Here is a 20905-nt window from a genome sequence, read left to right as displayed (position 1 = left end):
GCCGTGTGTTGATCAGGCGTGCGTATGATGTGCAGTCACTCGTGTGCATTAATAATATATTAGTACTTGAAAGTGCCACAGGAGACGCCGGATAACACCTCTCTCTCTCTCTCTCTCTCTCTCTCTCTCACTCTCACTCTCACTCTCACTCTCACTCTCACTCTCACTCTCACTCTTACTCTCTCTCACACTCTAACTCTAACTCTCTCTCCCTATCTCTCTCTAACCCTCTCTCCCTATCTCTCTCTAACTCTCTCTCTCTCTCTCTCTCTCTCTCTCTCTCTCTCTCTCTCCCTATCTCTCTCTAACTCTCTCTCTCTCTCTCTCTCTCTCTCTCTCTCTCTCTCTCTCCCTATCTCTCTCTAACTCTAACTCACTCTCTCTAACTCTAACTCTCTCTAACTCTCTCTCTCTAACTCTCTCTCCCTCTCTCTCTCTCTCTCTCTCTCTAACTCTCTCTAACTCTCTCTAACTCTCTCTAACTCTCTCTAACTTTAACTCTCTCTCTCTCTCTCTCTCTCTCTCTCTCTCTCTCTCTCTCTCTCTCTCTCTCTCTCTCTCTCCCAATCTCTTTCTAACTGAAATTTATTCGGCCTTCTCCCTTATTCTACACCGAAAGTGCTTTCTTTGCTATTTTCGGCCGAATAGTTTCGGTTGCTGATCATCCCTAGTTCTCCCACTGTTGGTCTTCCTGCAGGGCTGTGTTGGTCCCGCCTGTCTCTCCTCGTCCTCAGTTTAACTGGACTCTGAGAAGCGTGAGGAGCAGATGTCTGAGCGCTGTAGGTTTGGATCAGGGCCAGTGAAGGCGTTTAGCCACCCTGTGTGAGCGCGTGTCTGTCTCGAAGCTCACGGGCCGGTGACCCGTCGAACTGTACGAGCGCCCGTCGTCAGCACGGCAGGGAACACACTCGATCTGACACAGAAGAGAGCCTGCTGAGCTTTAACTTCTGGGGTTATACGCTTCAGATTGAGGCGAGATCCATTTACGTTGTGAAAATGGAGCGTTTGCTCAATTTGAACTATTTGCACTAGTCAAGTCACCTTCATTTATACAGCGCTTTTAACAATATAGACCGTTTCAAAGCGGCTTTACAGTGATAATAGGAAATTAAAGTAACACAGATTGTTTAGGCTTTACAGCAGCTCTAGAATAAAGTTACTGTCCAGCTAAAGTTAGTTTTGATTGATTCACTTCCGTTGCAAAGATCATTATTTATTAACTTACACGAGACCGTTTTAACTGAAAACCTTTAATGTGCTCCGGCCGCTCATTCGCACACAGCAGTGTTCGGTGCTCGAGAACGCAAACCTTGAAATATGTTCCAAGGTGCAAGCGTTGAATTTCTTTTTAAAACGTTATCTCTGCGTAAACTTCAAAAAACGCAAATCTGTGAAAACGCTGACGGCGTGCCCAAACCCTAATCCTACCCTAACCCTATAGTAAGAACATGTAGTTAATATTACTCAGTACTTAAATATATAATTACACTGTAACAATGACACCTTAAAATAAAGTGTAACCAGACTCTGTTTGTCAAACCGTTTCTCTAACACATTCTCTAAACACTGAGAACGACAGCACCACCAGAGAAGTCAGATTCTCAAGCAAATGACTCTTTTGAGCCGGTTCTTTGTAGTGAATCATAAACACAGCGTGACCAGTGTGATCAAACCGATTCCTGAATAGATGACCCTTTTGAGCTGCTTGTTTTAGTAAATCATACACACAACTCAAGCAGTGACGTATTCCCAAACGAGTGACTCATTTGAGCTGGTTCTTTTTTTTTTTTAGTGAATCAAAAACAACCAGAGTAGTTTGATTCCCAAACAAGTGACTCTTTTGAGTTCCTTATAGTGAGTTGTAAACATACTGGGAGACTAGTGTTTGCTGATTCCTGAACGCATCACTCTTTTGAGCTGGTTCTTGAATCATACACAAAGTGGGAACAGTATATAAGGATTCCCGAACAAGTGACTCTTTTGAGCTCTGAGTTGATTCTTTGTAGCAAATCAAAAACATAAAGCACCACCAGAGGAGTCCAGTTCTTGAGCAAATGACTCTTTTGAACTAGTTCTTTATAGTGAATACACATTCTCTAAACACTGAGAATGACTTTTCTCCATTTGCTTTTGTTTTATAACAATTGAATGCCCTATATATATATATATATATATATATATATATATATATATATATATATATATATATATATATATATATATATATATATATATATATATATATATATATATACAGTGAGGAAAATAAGTATTTGAACACCCTGCTATTTTGCAAGTTCTCCCACTTGGAAATCATGGAGGGGTCTGAAATTGTCATCGTAGGTGCATGTCCACTGTGAGAGACATAATCTAAAAAAAAAAATCCAGAAATCACAATATATGATTTTTTAACTATTTATTTGTATGATACAGCTGCAAATAAGTATTTGAACACCTGTCTATCAGCTAGAATTCTGACCCTCAAAGACCTGTTAGTCTGCCTTTAAAATGTCCACCTCCACTCCATTTATTATCCTAAATTAGATGCACCTGTTTGAGGTCGTTAGCTGCATAAAGACACCTGTCCACCCCATACAATCAGTAAGAATCCAACTACTAACATGGCCAAGACCAAAGAGCTGTCCAAAGACACTAGAGACAAAATTGTACACCTCCACAAGGCTGGAAAGGCCTACGGGGAAATTGCCAAGCAGCTTGGTGAAAAAAGGTCCACTGTTGGAGCAATCATTAGAAAATGGAAGAAGCTAAACATGACTGTCAATCTCCCTCGGACTGGGGCTCCATGCAAGATCTCACCTCGTGGGGTTTCAATGATCCTAAGAAAGGTGAGAAATCAGCCCAGAACAACACGGGAGGAGCTGGTCAATGACCTGAAAAGAGCTGGGACCACCGTTTCCAAGGTTACTGTTGGTAATACACTAAGACGTCATGGTTTGAAATCATGCATGACACGGAAGGTTCCCCTGCTTAAACCAGCACGTCAAGGCCCGTCTTAAGTTTGCCAATGACCATTTGGATGATCCAGAGAAAGTCATGTGGTCAGATGAGACCAAAATAGAACTTTTTGGTCATAATTCCACTAAACGTGTTTGGAGGAAGAAGAATGATGAGTACCATCCCAAGAACACCATCCCTACTGTGAAGCATGGGGGTGGTAGCATCATGCTTTGGGGGTGTTTTTCTGCACATGGGACAGGGCGACTGCACTGTATTAAGGAGAGGATGACCGGGGCCATGTATTGCGAGATTTTGGGGAACAACCTCCTTCCCTCAGTTATAGCATTGAAGATGGGTCGAGGCTGGGTCTTCCAACATGACAATGACCCGAAGCACACAGCCAGGATAACCAAGGAGTGGCTCTGTAAGAAGCATATCAAGGTTCTGGCGTGGCCTAGCCAGTCTCCAGACCTAAACCCAATAGAGAATCTTTGGAGGGAGCTCAAACTCCGTGTTTCTCAGTGACAGCCCAGAAACCTGACTGATCTAGAGAAGATCTGTGTGGAGGAGTGGGCCAAAATCCCTCCTGCAGTGTGTGCAAACCTGGTGAAAAACTACAGGAAACGTTTGACCTCTGTCATTGCAAACAAAGGCTACTGTACCAAATATTAACATTGATTTTCTCAGGTGTTCAAATACTTATTTGCAGCTGTATCATACAAATAAATAGTTTAAAAAAAAATCATACATTGATTTCTGGATTTTTTTTTTTAGATTGTCTCTCACAGTGGACATGCACCTACGATGACATATATATATATATATATATATATATATATATATATATATATATATATATATATATATATATATATATATATATATATATATATATATATATATATATATATATATATATATATATAATTATTATTATTATTATTATATAATTATTATTATTATTATTATTATTATTATTATTTATTTATATTTATTATTATTATTATTATTATTTTTTATTATTCTTTTATATATGCATGTTACCTAAATTGGTTACTATGTAACCTCCAGGTGAGTGCATATTTTTTAATAGTATTTTTGAATGCATTTTACTCATTAATTTTTTTTGTTTATGAATAATTATTTTTTTTATAAAATTGACAAATAGGAAATGGAAAGTAAATTAACTTTATTATTATTATTATTATTATGTTATGAATATGCATTTTATGGTGATAAATGTAAATAAAACAAAGTAAATTTAATAAAATAATAAATTACTAATACAAAATGGTCATAACAGAAAATAATGCAAAGTAAATGAATAAAATGTTGATGTTATTGATGTTATATTTATTATTTATAATAATTAATAAATAAAAATGGAGTAAACAATACATAATAATAATAATAATAATAATAATAATTTAAAAGAATGTATAATAATGTTAGCAACACTTATATTTCTTATTCACTTACTTTATATTTACTCTCACAAAAAAGTACAATTTTCATAATAAATTATTAATAATAAAATAAAAATGTATAAGTTATAAACTATAAACTTATCTTATTTCAAAACCACTGCTGGCGATGAATCTTTTATTGTGTGTTCGAGACTCGACTGGAAAATTACTCGATGTCCATCCTTATTTTTAATGCTCTCTGTTCTTTCTGTCTTCTCTTTCAGGATTGAGGGGTTTAATAAACCTTGGGAACACATGCTTTATGAACTGTATCGTTCAGGCTCTCACACACACTCCGCTGCTGAGGGATTTCTTCCTGTCCGACAGACACAAGTGTGAGATGCAGTCCAACTCTTGCCTAGTGTGTGAAATGTCTCAGCTCTTTCAGGAGGTGAGAGTTCTTCACACACACTCTCACTCACACGCGCACACACAACCACACACACTCATATACCCACACATACACACACACGCGCACACACTCACACTCTCACTCACACACGCGCACACACAACCACACACACTCATATACCCACACATATACACACACACTCACACGCGCACACACTCACACTTATATACCCCCCCAACCACACACACACATATACTAACTCACAGACATGCACTCAGACACACACACATACACACACGCACACACACACATATTCTAACACACACACACCCCCACACATACACTCACATGCATATATACTAACTCACAGACACACACACACACGCGCACACAACCACACACACTCATACCCACACATATACACACACATTCATATACCCACACTCACAAACACACACACACACACTCATATACCCCCCTCCCCACACACACGCGCACACACACACTAACACTCAGACACACACACTCACTCAAACACACAAACTTACACACACACACTCATATACCCCCACACACTCACACACTCATATACCCCCACACACTCACACACATATACTAACTCACAGACATGCACTCAGACACATACACACACACGCACGCACACACATATTCTAACACACTCACACACACACACATATATACTAACTCACAGACACGCACTCAGACACACGCGCACACACACACACACACACACACACACACACACACACACACACACACACACACACAACACAGCCAGAGTAATCAGATTATCAAGCAAATTACTCTTGAGCTGGTTCAGTGTCACATGATCCTTCAGAAATCATTCTAGTATGCTGATTTGAAAGAAACAGTTATGATTATTATCAGTGTTGAAAACTGCTGTGCTGCTTCATACATCTTGGAAAACTGTGATAAATTATCATTCAATAGTTTGGGTCAGTACTATTTATTTATTTATTTATTTATTTATTTATTTATTTATTTTTTGTTGAAAGAAATCAATACTTTTATTCAGCAAAGATGCATTAAATTGATCAAGTGACAGTAAGAACATTTTCTTTAATGTTACCACAGATTTCTATTTCAAATAGATGCTGTTCTTTTGTTCTTTCTATTTATCACAGAATCCTGAACACAGTTTTCTCACACACTTATGAAGCAGCACGACTGTTTTCAACATTGATAATAATATGATCATAAATGTTTCTTTATCATTAGGGCTGCACAATTAATCGCAATGAAACCGCACGCGATTTGGCAAAGACGCGATTATTTTAAATAGTAGTAAACTGCGGCAGTAAACACTGCTCCATCTGAACACCAGAGGGCGTCTCTCACACACACACACGCCACAGAAGTACGATAACACACATCATTCCAGGAAACCCCTATCGGTCATCACACTCTCTGTCTCTGAATAAACAGAAGATTGAGACGCTTTGATAGAATAAGGCAGTCGTGTGTTTAATCAGTGTCATCATCTCACAGGAGGAGGAGCTCAGCTGTCCTCACGAAGTGAGTTTGGAGGAAAAGCGTGTTATTAATGTTGTCTTTTGTTGGACAAGAGGTTCATAAATGCGTCTCATGTCTGGAAAGATGTGTTGCTTTTTCAAATGCTCGTTATAAGCGACTCAAACTCAGTGCGTTCAGAGTGAGCCGCGTTTACTGAGCCGTACGGCACTGACAAGCTGCACATTACACACAATCAGACTTTGCCATTTCATAATCGCAATAAGCCAAATCGGTTTAAGTGCGATTTCATGTAAATTGCGATTAATCATGCAGCGCTATTGATCATCAAATCATCATATTAGAGTGATTTCTGAAGGATCATGTGACACTGAAGACTGGAGTAATGATGCTGAAAATTCAGCTTTGATCACAGGAATAAATTACACTTTACTATATATTCACATAGAAAAACAGTTACTTTCAATTATAATATATTGCTTTTTTTTTTTTACTGTGTTTTGTTCAGATAAATGCACATATAGTGTGTCGCTCACGTCTCTGTCGTTCTCTGTTGTAGTTTTACTCGGGTCATCGCTCTCCTCACATTCCCTTCCGGCTGCTTCACCTGGTCTGGACTCACGCTCGACACCTGGCCGGATACGAGCAGCAAGACGCTCACGAGTTCCTGATCGCTGCGCTCGACGTGCTGCACAGACACTGCAAAGGTACCGCAGCCAATCACACGCAAAGACCCGCCCCCTTTAGTTGCGCTTGTTATGTCCGGCAAGCCACGCTCCTCTCAAACCTTTAATATGTTAAGTAAAACATGCATTTAATCTCGCTTTATTGACCAATGTACTTGTTTCTGACCTTCAATGATTCACTGAAATCATAAGCATAAATGACTATGAACATTTCATATCACGATTATAGTGACACAATTTATCACGATTATCAATATTACGGTTTTGTCAAAATTAGATGAAAATGTTCAAAAACAACTGATAAAATGAGCAGCTTTATGCACTTTTAAGCATACAGTACACATTAAATTATATGACCGTAGTCAATGGCAACGCATTATAACACCGCGCACATCTCTATCACTGTGGACACGCTCTCTCGTTTCATTAAAATGTTATATTATTATATATGCTATTATAAATGAGCTTTTAGTGGATAATTTAGCAGGAAATGTTATTATAGTGAAAAAAAAAAAACATTTAGTTTGAAACAAATAAAAGGTGTTATGTTCCATTGATAAAAAACAAATAAATGTATTTGCATATAATATAAAATGAAAAGACTTTTATTTTAAATGTATAGCACAGCTTTTTCATGAGGCAACAACATTTGATACGACAGAACAAGAAAGACCAGTAATAATCGTAATCTTTCATTGGGCAAAAGTATTATAGGGCTAATATGAAAGGCTTCGATATAGAGCGGCTTATAGGAGAATAGATATTAATGCTTAGTGTATCACATCTGTGCAACAGTTTGAGCCTTTTCTTTTAACAGTTGTACATTTCAGTTACTGTGCGCGTGAAGCACAATTCAGTGCGCTCTACTCCAGTGTGATCTGACACCCGGGAGAAAGACTAGAAACAGAAATGAACTCCAGTGAGAAATTACTTTTATGAAAAACCATTGACCTTTTTCTACAGATAAAGTATAATAATGGGAGCATTGATCTTGGAGTGAGTTTCCTCGTGTTACTGTCGGAACCGAACGCGACGCGCTGAATGTACGGAGAATGACTGGGATGAGTTTCCATTAAAAGTTTCACGACTTAAATATTCATTTGCACCTCACATTAAGCTATCGAATGGCTTCAGAAGTCTTGGAATATAGTGCACAAACTTTATGGTGCTTTACAATATTTTTTATATCTTTAGTGGGGCTTAACAATAACAGAGAATAGGATGTACAATACCAGACTTTTTTCTGTTTTTTTTACAAAAACACAACGTTGCATGCTGTGACTGCGTCAGACTGAAGCTGCCAGGACAGGGTTTACAAAAGGTTTTCACAATTTTAAGCGATAATACTAACCATCAGGACATTTTATCGTGGTTAATCGTGAAACCGTTAATCCTAAACCGGTTCCATCCCTAAAATGACTATAGATTTTTTTTGTTTTTATCGGTAAAGTAAGTGTTAAACTTTCTTCTCCTGCATCCTATTCTTCCGTTATCCAGAATATCAGCAGATGAAATGTTTGTTTGTGTGGCGTCAGGAGTAAATCTGCATTTCCTTCAGCCTGAGGCTTTTGGTGTGAAAGGTTGCATTTGCCCAAAAATATTACTTTGTTAAAAAAAAAACAAGACCAACCATGGTGAAAAAGAAGTAACATAATGCATTACGCAATTGACCGTTCACAAAGACCCGCCCCCTTTAGTTACTGTTGCTATGTCCGACAAGCCACGCCTCTCTCACACACACCATGTTCTCACGCAGTGAAACACACATCGCGGAGCAGAGACACTGACACACACTGACACACAGGACAGACCAGCTTACTTATGATATGAAACTTTAAAATTTGGTCATTTTTTTTAAGAAATGTAAACAATAAATAGCGTTTTGTGTCTCTTTAATGTGTCTGACAGATCGCTCAGTTAAAGCTCCTCGTGAACCGATCATCTCTTCCTTCTAGTTCATTTATAGCATCAAATAAACATGAATGAACATCAGAAGGAATGTTGTTTAACCGCGGAAAGACGTCAGTACACGCTGCTTTTCAAGTTCAAGTCCACCGACGTTAATCTACGAACTCTCCTGACTGCTTTGTCGGACAAAAATGGTGGATGGCGGATTATGATTGGTCAGATCGCCTGTCAATCAAACTCCCTGCAAAGGTTGAATTGAATGAAACGCAGCATTAGCTTGCTAATTATATCAGTTCCACCTGGCTGCTTTTTAGATGAAATGTGTGGTTTAGAGCAGGAAAGATGATGACGTAACGCTGCATGATGTGTGTTAATGGTGACAGTGTATTTTAGGACTAATCTGCTGTCGGAAAGCAAGACAAGCCGGAACAGAATGCATTTCAGGCGGGTAAAGATGTGCATTAAAGATGACGTTATCTGCTATTGGCTGGACAAACTAAAAGCCCGCCTCAAAATCACGCTATTGGTGGAGCCGCTGTTGCTGTGCCCAATTAAAACAATGTTATGATGGAGAAAGAACTTTAACATCAAGAAAATTACACACATTTACCTTTAAGAAGGGTTGCACGATTTGGTGGGGAAAAAAAATGTAAAAACCTTTTTTTTTTTCTCTTTCTGATAAAAATTGCTTTTTGATTTAAAATGCAATTTAAAAAGCTCGTGTTTGTTGGGCTGCAAAATTTGGCCACATTTAGTGATTTATGTAGCAATACAACTAAAATAATGAATAATAATAATAGATACTATTATTACTATTTAGTAGATACTATCATACTAAATAAAAGTATGAAACAAGATTTATTAAACAATGTAATGTTTAAAAATACTGTAAAATAAAAAAAGGTGTTTAAGAAGATAAAAATGAGAGTATTTAAGAAAAATAGTATAATTCTTTTATTTTTATTTATAAGTGCAACTAAGATTACTATACTAATAAGTTTTTCTTAAGAATACGTGAAATCATCAAGCTTTTATTTAGCCGTTCCCCTTCTGAAACATGCAACACGTGTTTATTGTATGAAATCGCAGCGTTTGCGGTGTGATAATCGGCTTTATTTCTATTAATCGGTCGGCCTTTATCGTGTTTCTGGATCATGTGTCGGATAGCATGCAGATTTAGTGCATGTTATTTCATAAAGATCCCTCACAGCACCGTCAGCTTTACAGTACGTCAGCGCTTCTCATGTAAGATCTGCTTGTTATTCATGTGCAGATTCGTGACTGTAGGATGAAACATTTCCTCCTTAAAATATTGATTGTACTCTGAACGCGCGCATGTGCGAGAGCCAAGGAGAGAGTCTTGTCGCAGTGTACGCACTGAGGTCGGAGTCGTGGGCGATGGGAGCAAGCGCTCCGAAACGGAGACGGGAGAGCGAGCGAATGAAACGAGCGAGAGGATATAGATGTAGAGTCGGTAGACAGATCTCACTCTCTCTCCTGCAGTGTGAAAGCAGAGGGAGGGGTGTTTCTGCAGCAGTCCGAGCGCTGCTTTCTAATCAGACCTTCTCTGTCTCTCTCTCTCTCTCTCTGTGTGTGTGTGTGTGTGTGTGTGTGTGTGTGTGTGTGTGTGTGTGTGTGTGTGTGTGTGTTCATATGCTGCTTCCATGTCCGCTAAGGAGATGATAATGGGAAAAAAGCCAACAACCCAAACCACTGCAACTGCATCATTGACCAAATCTTCACTGGAGGCCTGCAGTCTGACGTCACCTGCCAAGTCTGCCAGTAAGACCAGATATACAGCACAGTGTGTGTGAGATGAAACGAGGCGAGCGAACATCTGTCAACCGTTCATATATCTGTTCTTGCATTGGCACATTGAATGTGTTGATGTATGCAATAATGAAATGACATTCTGCTTGTTTTTTGTGAATAAGGCCACTTAAAAGTCCCTTTTTGTGTCCTTTTTTAAAGTCCTGATATTGTTTTTGGGCTCTACTACAATAAGTTTTCATGTTTGAATGTTCAAAAACACATTATTTTCCTCATATTCTCCATTTTTGTGGCTCGTCTCTTCCCAGTCTGTCAGTAACGCTCTGTTTAGTTCCTGTCTCTATGAAGCCCCTCCTTCTGAAAAGCACACTGTGCTCTGATTGGTCGGCTGGAGCAGTGTGTTGTGATTGGTTGAGTGTGTTTGGGGAATGTCCCGCCATTACCATAACCACCAGTTTAACACACTACTAACTAACTCAACCAGGCCCGCCCCTTTATTCTGCATATGAATTATAACTTTATTCATTATAACATAACTTTTCAGAGCTTTTTCATGCTCAAACAGCAACATTACGTGCTAAAGAAAGATAAACATGTAAAAAAGCAATAAGTCATTTCACTCTGCATCCATTTTAGTAATCTTTTTTTATGTAGGCAGTTGACATATTAGTAACCCTGATTTTACATTTCAATTACATAATTAAAATAAAGGCTGATAGCAATGGTTTTGTTAATTTTGCACTGTAAAAAGATATATATTTGATTAAATTTGTTACCTTAAAATGCTCCCTAGTCCCTACATAGACCGCTCACTAGGTTTTGGAACAGAGCCAGTGTCTATGCATCTTGTTTTCTCTAAATAAATGCTCCTCAACGCCACCTTGTGTTTAACAGAGGTATTGCATCACGCACATTCCATTCCTGCTGTATCTTGATTATTTAAGTGTAAATGCATCTATTAAATCAAGTTTTAATGGTTTCATGAGTGTTATTTGAGGTTGTGCATTAGTAGCGCTGAGAAGAAGATGTGATTCGTCAGTGTTTTCTGTGTGTGCAGTGGAGTCTCCACCACAATAGACCCGTTCTGGGACATTAGCTTGGATCTGCCGGGTTCGTCCACCCCGTTCTGGCCGCTGAGCCCGGGCAGTGACGGCAGTGTGGTGAACGGAGACAGTCATCCCAGCGGAGCCACCACACTCACAGACTGCCTGCGCAGGTGCACGCACACGCACACGCACACACACACACCTGGATCTGTGATCGCACCGGACTTCACTGACTCACGCTTCTGCATTGCAGGTTCACCCGACCCGAACACTTAGGAAGCAGCGCCAAGATCAAATGCAGCGGTTGCCATAGTTACCAGGAGTCCACCAAGCAGCTGACTATGAAGAGACTTCCTATTGTGGCATGTTTCCACCTCAAAGTGAGTGTGTGCGTGTGAGTGTGTGCGTGCATTTTTTTTTCTTTTTTGATGCAGATGAAAGTGCATCATATGCATTTATTTTAATGATTACTGAAATATCTTAATGCATTTATTTGTATTAGTATCAGCCAATATTTTATGTATATGGAATGATATTGTAAACATTTAATTGTGCGTGCAATTTTTAAGTTTGAATGCTTTATTTAATAACAATGTTAAATGTAATCTTTAGCAAATATCAAAATTAATATCCTTTTTTATACTGTACATTATAATATTTTGATGCCAGAATTCACAGAATTCTGTAATGAGGTGTGTGATTAATGATAAATGTATAGAAATATTTAAATTCTATACTATTGTGTAAAAACAAATTTACACACAATTGCATTTCAATTAATAGTAATATTCCATCAAATAATCCTTACATATAATTCATATTATGAATGAAGAATTTTAAATGAGTAAAAAAACAAAACAAGAGCTAATAAATCTTTTTTTTATTTATGAATACGAATAACATAAACTTACTTGTTTTATTAACCTCTATTTTTTTTTTTTTTTTTTCTCATTTATAATATGAATAATATGTAAGGATTATTCAATTCAATTTGATGGAATTTTACCATTAAATGAAAAGCATAAATCTTTTTTTTTTTAAAGTGTAATATGAATAGTTGCATGAAAATGTATCAAAATATTTAAATTTTATGTTAGTGTACTCTTTAAAACAAAGTTAATGGCAGAATTAAATTTTCACCAACATTAATATTATTATTATTATTATTATTATAACTAATACTACTACTGTATTTATATATTTCATCGTTATTTATTTCTTTACTCAGAGTAGTATAGAACTTTAATATTTATATACATGTCTTATTTAATTATTATTTTTTTTTATAGTAATAATTTGCAATTATTATTATCGTCGTCATCACAATACATTTATTGGTTACCGGCCAAAATATTAGCATAATTATCCTCTGTCTGACTGAATGTTTATATTGGTGCATTTTGCTGGTTCTTGACCAGATTGTGAAGTTGCAAAGACTTCAAACCACAAAGAGCTTCACAGTCTCTGTGGAATGGTTGCTGCATCAGAAGGTGTGTGTGTGTGTGTGTGAGAGAGAGTCTGGCCTTCAAATGTGTTTCTGTGAAGCCTGTCTCTCGTCTGCATCTCTCATTGCTCTGTGTTTTCTTCTGTCCAGCGGTTCGAGCATTCAGCGAAGCTCCGGCGTAAGATCACCACATACGTGTCGTTTCCTCTGGAGCTGGACATGACGCCCTTCATGGCCTCCAGGTACAGCCTCACTCAGCTCTGATGAAACACTCACCAAGCGCCACACGTGAGGAAAAATCAGTGTTGGCGAGTGTATGAAACGGCGTCAGTCGCCAGATGGCCAGTAACAGTTTCTTGAATTCTAACTAATGCGATGTTGAGCTCTTTTTCATGGACAAATTCACTCAAAATTATGTAAAAAACTAAAACAAACGCCTGTCTCGGCGAGAATCCTAGTAAACATCAGCCCCTTTCACACAGAGATTCCGGAAAATACACGGATAATGTGTCCCGGGATGGTTTGATTTTGGTTCATTCACACTGCCACTGATTGTCTGGAATCTGTGAGTGCGTTCACACACATCCCGTTCCACAAAGCTGACGAACGCTCTCAGCTTCAGCGCGGATAGTAGCTCCTGGTCTCTGCTTCATTCTAGTTTGCACACATTTTTTCATTCTTTCTTTGTTGATGACGAACACAAACCAGGGTTCCCACGGGTCCTTGAAATCCTGAAGTTTGTGAATCTGAAAAAAAAAAAAAGGCCCTGGAAAGTTTTTGAAAATAAACACACACAGATACAGGTCATTGAAAGTGCTTGAATTTATTTTGTGCAAGAAGTTTTCTGGAAAAAAATCTGTATTATTCCCTCCGGTCCGCTAATGTGTTATTTCGCCAACACTTGGTGGCCTAGCTCGCTTGATTTACGTTAGTTACGCACATTTACGCGTTACGTTAAGTGGAAAATAGGCTGGTTACACGAGCCTAAGCTCTTTTTAAAAAAATCCATGCAAAAGTTAATATTAGATCATTTTAAAATACAGTGTAGGATGTCCTGAATATGCAAAACAGAAATACGACTAATAGAATATCAGATCTCTGTCATATGAAAAAGCATATTTGTGTTTGACACATAAAAACTGTAACAATTAGTGGTCGACCGATATTGGTTTTTTGATGGCCGATGCCGATATCTTGGAGAGCAGGGTGGCTGATGGCCGATATAAAGCCGATATTTTTTATATATATTTATTTTAATCAATATTTAATAAATTATAAAACAAAATTTTAAAATAAACATGCTTTTATACTTTAGATGGCAACTTCTTAAATTTGCAATCCTATTACAGTATTTTTCACAAAGTAATTGTTTAGAAATATATGAATATGTGAATAAAAAGAAAGTAAACACTGTAACAGGGCTCTCAGTATTCTGGTAATTTCGTGCTGGTAATCATATTTTTTTCAAATAAAGACAAGGTAACGCTAATTTTACATACAGCACACTGAAAACGATATGAATATGACACAGTTGGCAACTGGTTATTTCATATAGATCAGCATATTTTAAAATGAAGGATTTAAAGTTTTTTGATCGCGTCTCCTGTGAAGCTGATCTTCTGTTCGCATTCACTCAGACCGACCGTCACTCGCAGACAGTAATGCACACTTCACAAGATATCACAGCTGGATTCGATTAAATCTGCAAGGTTTGTGAAATTAAATGTTTATTAGATATTCAGAGATTTGTTTAAATGACGTAGATGCGCATTTGCTGAATGTTGACGGCAAATGAGAAAGTATTTTAGCCTGATTGTTTGCCTTTTCTGTTATAAATAATATAAAAGCAAACGCTTTACTTTACTTACTTGGCATAAGTTACCATTTACTTACTTTGTTTACCAGTTCTGTCTAACAAAGTTTTAGATATGACTGACAGAGATCGTAAATTAATGAAGACGGAGAATGTGAGTGAGCGCTGTTTGATCTGACATCATCTGAGGAGCTGCCGTTCTCTTCTGGCGCTGGTGTTCTCTCAGCGCCGCCCGTCAAAATAAAAGTCCGGAGCGCCGTCAAAATAAAAGTCCCGCTTTCAACACATCGGCCAATCAGAAAAACTTATCGGCCGATGCCGATATTTCAAAAATGCCAAATATGACCACTAGTAACAATGTGTCTTACAAGGTAACACGATGTAACCTTGTTCTCACTTGAAACGTGTCCCCACATTAAGTCCTTGAATTTGAGGGTATTGGACCTGGAAAGTCCTTGAAAGGTCCTTGAATTTGAAGTTAACCAAGGTGTGGGAACCCTGACAAACTTTCTTCTAAGAGCAACAAAATACCCCTTACGGCATTGGCCCTGGCTTTTGTTCACACAGGGCGCGTTCCGGGACTGATCCCGGCAATGTTACTAGGTCCCGATCCCGCCATCGATCCCGCAGTCTAAGGCACTCTAGCAATTTTACGGCAATTTCCCGGGATCAAGGCGCTGTGTGAAAGGGGCTATAGTCAGTTATGTCTTAAGTGAACGCAAACACAAAACGCATGATCATGTTCATTCGGTCTTAAAGTGACAGCATCCAAATAATGCTGCTACTGTCTGCGTTTTTAATGTTCACCACACAGCAAAGGACAAAGAAAACACTCACTCCTCTTAACCTTTAAAAAGGATATGAAGACTATGCAGTATTATTTATTTGATTAGATTACATTTCGGTACCTGATATTAGACCTGGCTGAGCAGTTTATTTCATTTTTTTGTATTGTATTTATTTGTGCTTTTAATTTGACTGTTTGTTCTTATTTTATTACTGAATGTTTTCTTGTCTTTACAAATGTAGCCTATTAAATGTATATTGGTTAAGCTAGTAGTTTTAGCTGTGGTGTCAAGTTGGAATAGAGGATTGTGAATTTTCTCTAGTATCTAAAATATTGGTGTCTTAACTCCTTGTTTTTGTGTCAAATATATTTTTGCCCGGTAAATTTTCTTAAGTCACCAGCCATTGGCAAAAAATAGTTGAAGGCCTTGGTCGTCAGTCTCTGATGCCCGTCAACAAACACGGCAACATTCAGTCATGGATTCATCATGGATAACGAAGTGGAGTGACTCTGCAAATTAATTGCTAATGTTTTTTCTGTTCGTCTCCCAGTAAAGAGAGCCGAATGAATGGACAGTACCAGCAACCAGTGGACTCATTAAACAACGATAACAAGTAAGTGACTGACTCAAAATACTGCATCAGCTCCTGCTGTATTATCGTGTGTGTGTGTGTGTGTGTGTGTGTGTACTTGTACAACTATCTTTGTGAGGACCAGTTTGAGTTTTAGACCATTGGCGTGAGGACAGAGAGTAAAGTGAGGACATGTTGGCCGGTCCTCAGTTTCTGAGAGCCTTTAAAGGCCTGTTTGAGGGTCAAGACTTGGTTTTAGGGATAAGGTTATAATGAGGTCAAGGGTCGGTTTAGGGTCAGGGGTCGGGTTAGGCACTTAGTTGTGATGGGTAAGGTTAGGGTAAGCGGATAGAGATTGCATTGTGTCAATAAATGTCCTCATAAAGATAGATGTACAAGAGTGTGTGTGTGTGTGTGATCACTGTAAAGCTGCTTTGAAACAATCTATATTCTTAAAAGCGCTATATAAATGAAGGTGACTTGACTTGACGTGTGTGTGTGTGTGTGTGTGTGCAGGTATTCTCTGTTCGCAGTGGTGAATCATCAGGGCACGTTGGAGAGCGGCCATTACACCACATTCATCCGGCAACACAAGGACCAGTGGTTTAAGTGTGATGACGCCATTATCACTAAAGCCAGCATTAAAGATGTCCTGGACAGCGAGGGGTCAGTCTCACGCTCATCCACACACACCAGAACTATATGGATGTTTGAGTCACACTTGCGTTTCAATGCATTCAAAACCAAATATCAAACTTCTGCAGATAAATTATGCTGGACTAGAAATAACTATACTTTCATTTATTGTAATGTTTTGCTTAACATGAGCCTATGCGTTCTTAAAGGGATAATACACCTAAATGTTCATTTGTGGGTGAACTTTTATCTTCAGTAGAACAGTAAAGGTTTGATAACACTTTATAATTACTGCATGCTATGAATCATTAAAGCATTAGTAAATAGTTAATTCATCATTTATAAAGCATTAATAGACGTTATAAATACAGGTATACATGCTTTTTTCTTGATTTATAATCATATCTATAATGTTTAATAATTGTATTTTCATACTTTATTAATGATCAGTTTATCATTTCTAAATCAAGTATTACATCATTTACAACCCAGTTATTTAGGAGTTGTCAGTGGTTTGTAAAAGCTTTACGAGGCATAAATAGTCCTCACTTTAGATGAGCTCACAAAAATAGTTAACTGGCAACCACTAAACTACATGAATTAATCATGAATTACAGTAGGAATACATGTTAATAAAGTATTTATTAAAGGGGTGGTATAATGCCCTTTTCACAAGATGTAAAATAAGTCTCTGATGTCCCCAGAGTGTGTATGTGAAGTTTTAGCTCAAAATACCCCACAGATATTTTTATATAGCATGTTAAAATTGTCACTTTTTGAGGGTGAGCAAAAACCATAGACTGTAAAAAAATATGGACGTAGTGTCCGTGACGTCACCCGTAGGTTTCTGAAGAGCATTTTTGAAGCCTAAAGTAGGCGGAGCCGGCCGTCGCCATCTTGGCCTCGCGTCACTCCCGGATAACAGAAAATAGGCAAACAGGCGTGAGTGGAGCTGAGGAGCCGAAATCACCCAGCTCAACGTCATAGATATAAACACTGTTCTATGGCTCGACGTGATCGAGTTAGCTGATGATGTAAAGCCAATTAAAAGTTCCTGTTTTTGCCCTTCGAAATATTATAATATTTAAAAGACACAGCTACAAGTGAGACTGTGTATTGTGATTCTGTACTATTCTGCTAGTTGAAAATGTATTATGCAGTAACTTAATATTACTCTGAGTGTGTGTGTGTGTGACAGTGATTTATGTGCACATGTCAGTCACTCTTTCTTATGGTCCGTCAGCACGGCATCGCTCGTCAAGTTCGTAGAGAGCTTATTCAGTCCATTTTAAATTCTGATTTTGGCCGCCTCTCAAATGGGTTATAGATATATTGCCTATGAAGTTCAAGTAAATGCGCTAGAAAATCCGCGCTCATTCAAGCATGTGCATTTATAGCATGGACGGAGAAAGCGCCGACGCCTGCATGATTTCATCTGACGGTACATAAGCATATTATAATCTATATCTGTTCCGTGAGAGCAGAACGAACAAGCCTTTATTGACGTTTTTAAATCTGAAAACTCCAAAAAGCAATGAAATTATCAGACATCCATTAGTGCATGTTCACAGAGGAAAACTGAAATACAGCGCTGGTTGTTCTCTCGAACGATACTCGACGACAACAATCCTAAACCGTGGGCGAAGTTAACGTTACTTAATGGGTGTATTAAATTGTATGAAATAATCCCGAAAAAAAGCACAAAACACGGCAGAGATGGCAAGTTCAGCAGCAACATTTGCTGAGGTGAAGTGACGGCTAGTAACAACAGACAAGCGGCTAGCATTGACATCAGCGACAACCCACCTGTCAATCAAGTGGCCACACCCTTAATTATGCAGAACTTTAAATATTAATCAACTAAACGGATGAGTTATAAAAAAATTCACCCCCCTCACAGTTGTCATGAAGTTTTTTAAAATTAGCTGTATAGACCAAAGCCACATACAGACACCAGGCTGTAAACACGTTTTTTTCTGCTGTAAAATTTGTCATTTTAACATGGGGGAGATACAGATTTGACTCACTTTTGACATCAGCCTCAAGCGGCCAGTCAACGAATTGCAGTTGAACTCACTTCCGTGTTGGTTTCAAGAGAGAGACGGGGAGGTTGCCGCTTGGCAAAAACGCACCGTTTTTGTGTGTCCCTTTAAATGCAAATGAGCTGCTGCTCCCGGCACAGGGGGCGGAGCTTCAACAGCTTGCACTCACACGGACATGCACTGAAAATGTCAAAAACTTTTAGCCTTTTATGTTCAAACCGGAGTCAGACAAAGATGGAGAGACTCAAGAAGAAGAGACAACATGTAGAAGCAACAGGACATTTCTGAATGGTTAGTTGATGAATTTATGAAGCTGATGTGTAGTTATCTTCTAGTCATTGATTAGCATATTCTGTCTTGATAATATAGAAATCGTGTTCAGGGGGCGGGGTTTATGTAAATTCTAGGGTTGGTGATGTCACTAACCCGGGAGGAATGTGGTGTAGTCTCTACCAGCCGTTTGTTGTAGTCCTTAAAAAGCGATTTCTTTAAAAGCAAATATCTCCCTTTGCTTTGAACTTTGAGTGTTGTAACTTTGCAGATGTTGTTTATGTTGTAACCACCCCTTTAACATACTGAGTAACTATTACTATATGTCTAAATAATAAGATATATAAATGTACATTTAAATAGTTTATTAATCATTTACTTGCACTGACAACTAAAATAGACAATAACTAATAAAAATGACAAAAACATACAACATAGTTACTGAAACCTAAAATAAAAATGAAAACTAATTCAAAATATTAATAGAAACTTTATCATCTCATTGAAACTTAAATAATCCTGCTGTTTTTTTAATGGAGCTTGTTTCCGCAACGCAGTTTAAAAAGGTAATTGCAACTCTTTATCTCGCAATAGTATGGAAGCTTGTTTCCGCAACAAAATAAAACATTTTAAAAGATAATTGCGACTTTTTATCTCACAATTGCGAGTTTACATCTCGCAATTCTGACTTTATTTCTCAGAATTGCGAGATATAAAGTCAGAATTGCGTGAAATAAAGTTGCAATTGTGTGTTATAAAGTCACAATTCTGACTTCATATCTTGCAATTGTGAGGGAAAAAAAAGTCAGAATTGTGAGATAAAATGTCGCTATTATTATTTATTTATTTATTTATTTATTTATTTATTTATTATTCAGTGGCGGAAACAAGCTTCCATATTTTTTTTTTTTTTTACTGTTGTTTCTAAATTATATACATATATACATTGTATTTTCTCTTTTTGCAGGTACTTGTTATTTTACCATAAACAGTTCCTTGAATACGAATAAGCCGAGATCCAGACGCGGTCCGAGTCCAAAGCTGTGAAGGGAAGATCGTACGAGTGACGGCGTGATGATGGAGAGCAGGAACTACACTTGCTCGTCCCGGGACAGAAGAGTAAAAAATGCAGCCTTTCTCACTAAAGAACATTAAAAACAACAAAATATGAAATTAAATGAAAAAAAAAAATAATAAAGAAAAAAAATGACACAGCTAAACCAATCTGCACTGAGCAACCGGAGCATACTTGACAGAAAGAAGAAGAGGAGGAGGAGGAGAAGATGGAGAACCTCCGGCACTACAGACACACACAGACTGACATCTCATCATCATCATCATCACGCGCACTTCACTTTCAGTTGCGTTTTCACCCACAAACAATATAAAGCATTCACGTGCATCAGTTCCCTCGTCCTCAAATGATTTCTCGAGAAGTATATGAGGGGGAAATATTCCTTTTTTATTTCTTCGTATGCATTATTGATGTACCGAATGCAAAAGAAAGGTGTTATTGACTTCAGCGTAAACCTATATTGTCGGTTGAGTTTGGAAATACTGTTCTTGTCCAGCACTTTTTATTTTTTTTTCTTCATTCGGAAAAGCTTGTTTTTCTTTTGGTTGAGGGCTGAAAATGTATCACA

At 37.9% G+C, this 20905-nt stretch overlaps 1 protein-coding gene across 4 annotated transcripts in view; it reads left to right on the top strand.

Moving 5' to 3' along the window:
- usp22 (ubiquitin specific peptidase 22) overlaps positions 1-20486 on the top strand; it is a 55449-nt gene extending 34963 nt beyond the window's left edge. For 2 of the 4 annotated variants that reach the window (XM_084134574.1, XM_084134576.1), the window contains 9 exons: positions 4649-4815; positions 6848-6995; positions 10562-10664; positions 11710-11868; positions 11952-12078; positions 13293-13384; positions 16294-16356; positions 16831-16980; positions 20230-20486. In XM_084134574.1, coding sequence (XP_083990700.1) covers positions 4649-4815; positions 6848-6995; positions 10562-10664; positions 11710-11868; positions 11952-12078; positions 13293-13384; positions 16294-16356; positions 16831-16980; positions 20230-20272 — 1052 coding nt within the window. In that variant the 3' untranslated portion in view covers positions 20273-20486. Of the gene's footprint in view, positions 1-4648; positions 4816-6847; positions 6996-10558; positions 10665-11709; positions 11869-11951; positions 12079-13292; positions 13385-16293; positions 16357-16830; positions 16981-20229 lie in introns of all 4 variants that reach the window. The other 2 variants (XM_084134573.1, XM_084134575.1) reach the window with 1 other exon arrangement.
- Positions 20487-20905: the final 419 nt, after the last annotated feature.

Source organism: Abramis brama (assembly GCF_963993115.1).
Source record: "Abramis brama genome assembly, chromosome: 14".
Taxonomy (NCBI): domain Eukaryota; kingdom Metazoa; phylum Chordata; class Actinopteri; order Cypriniformes; family Leuciscidae; genus Abramis; species Abramis brama.
The sequence above is the reverse complement of the archived record's forward strand: the minus strand, read 5'-3'. Positions and strand labels throughout refer to the sequence as shown.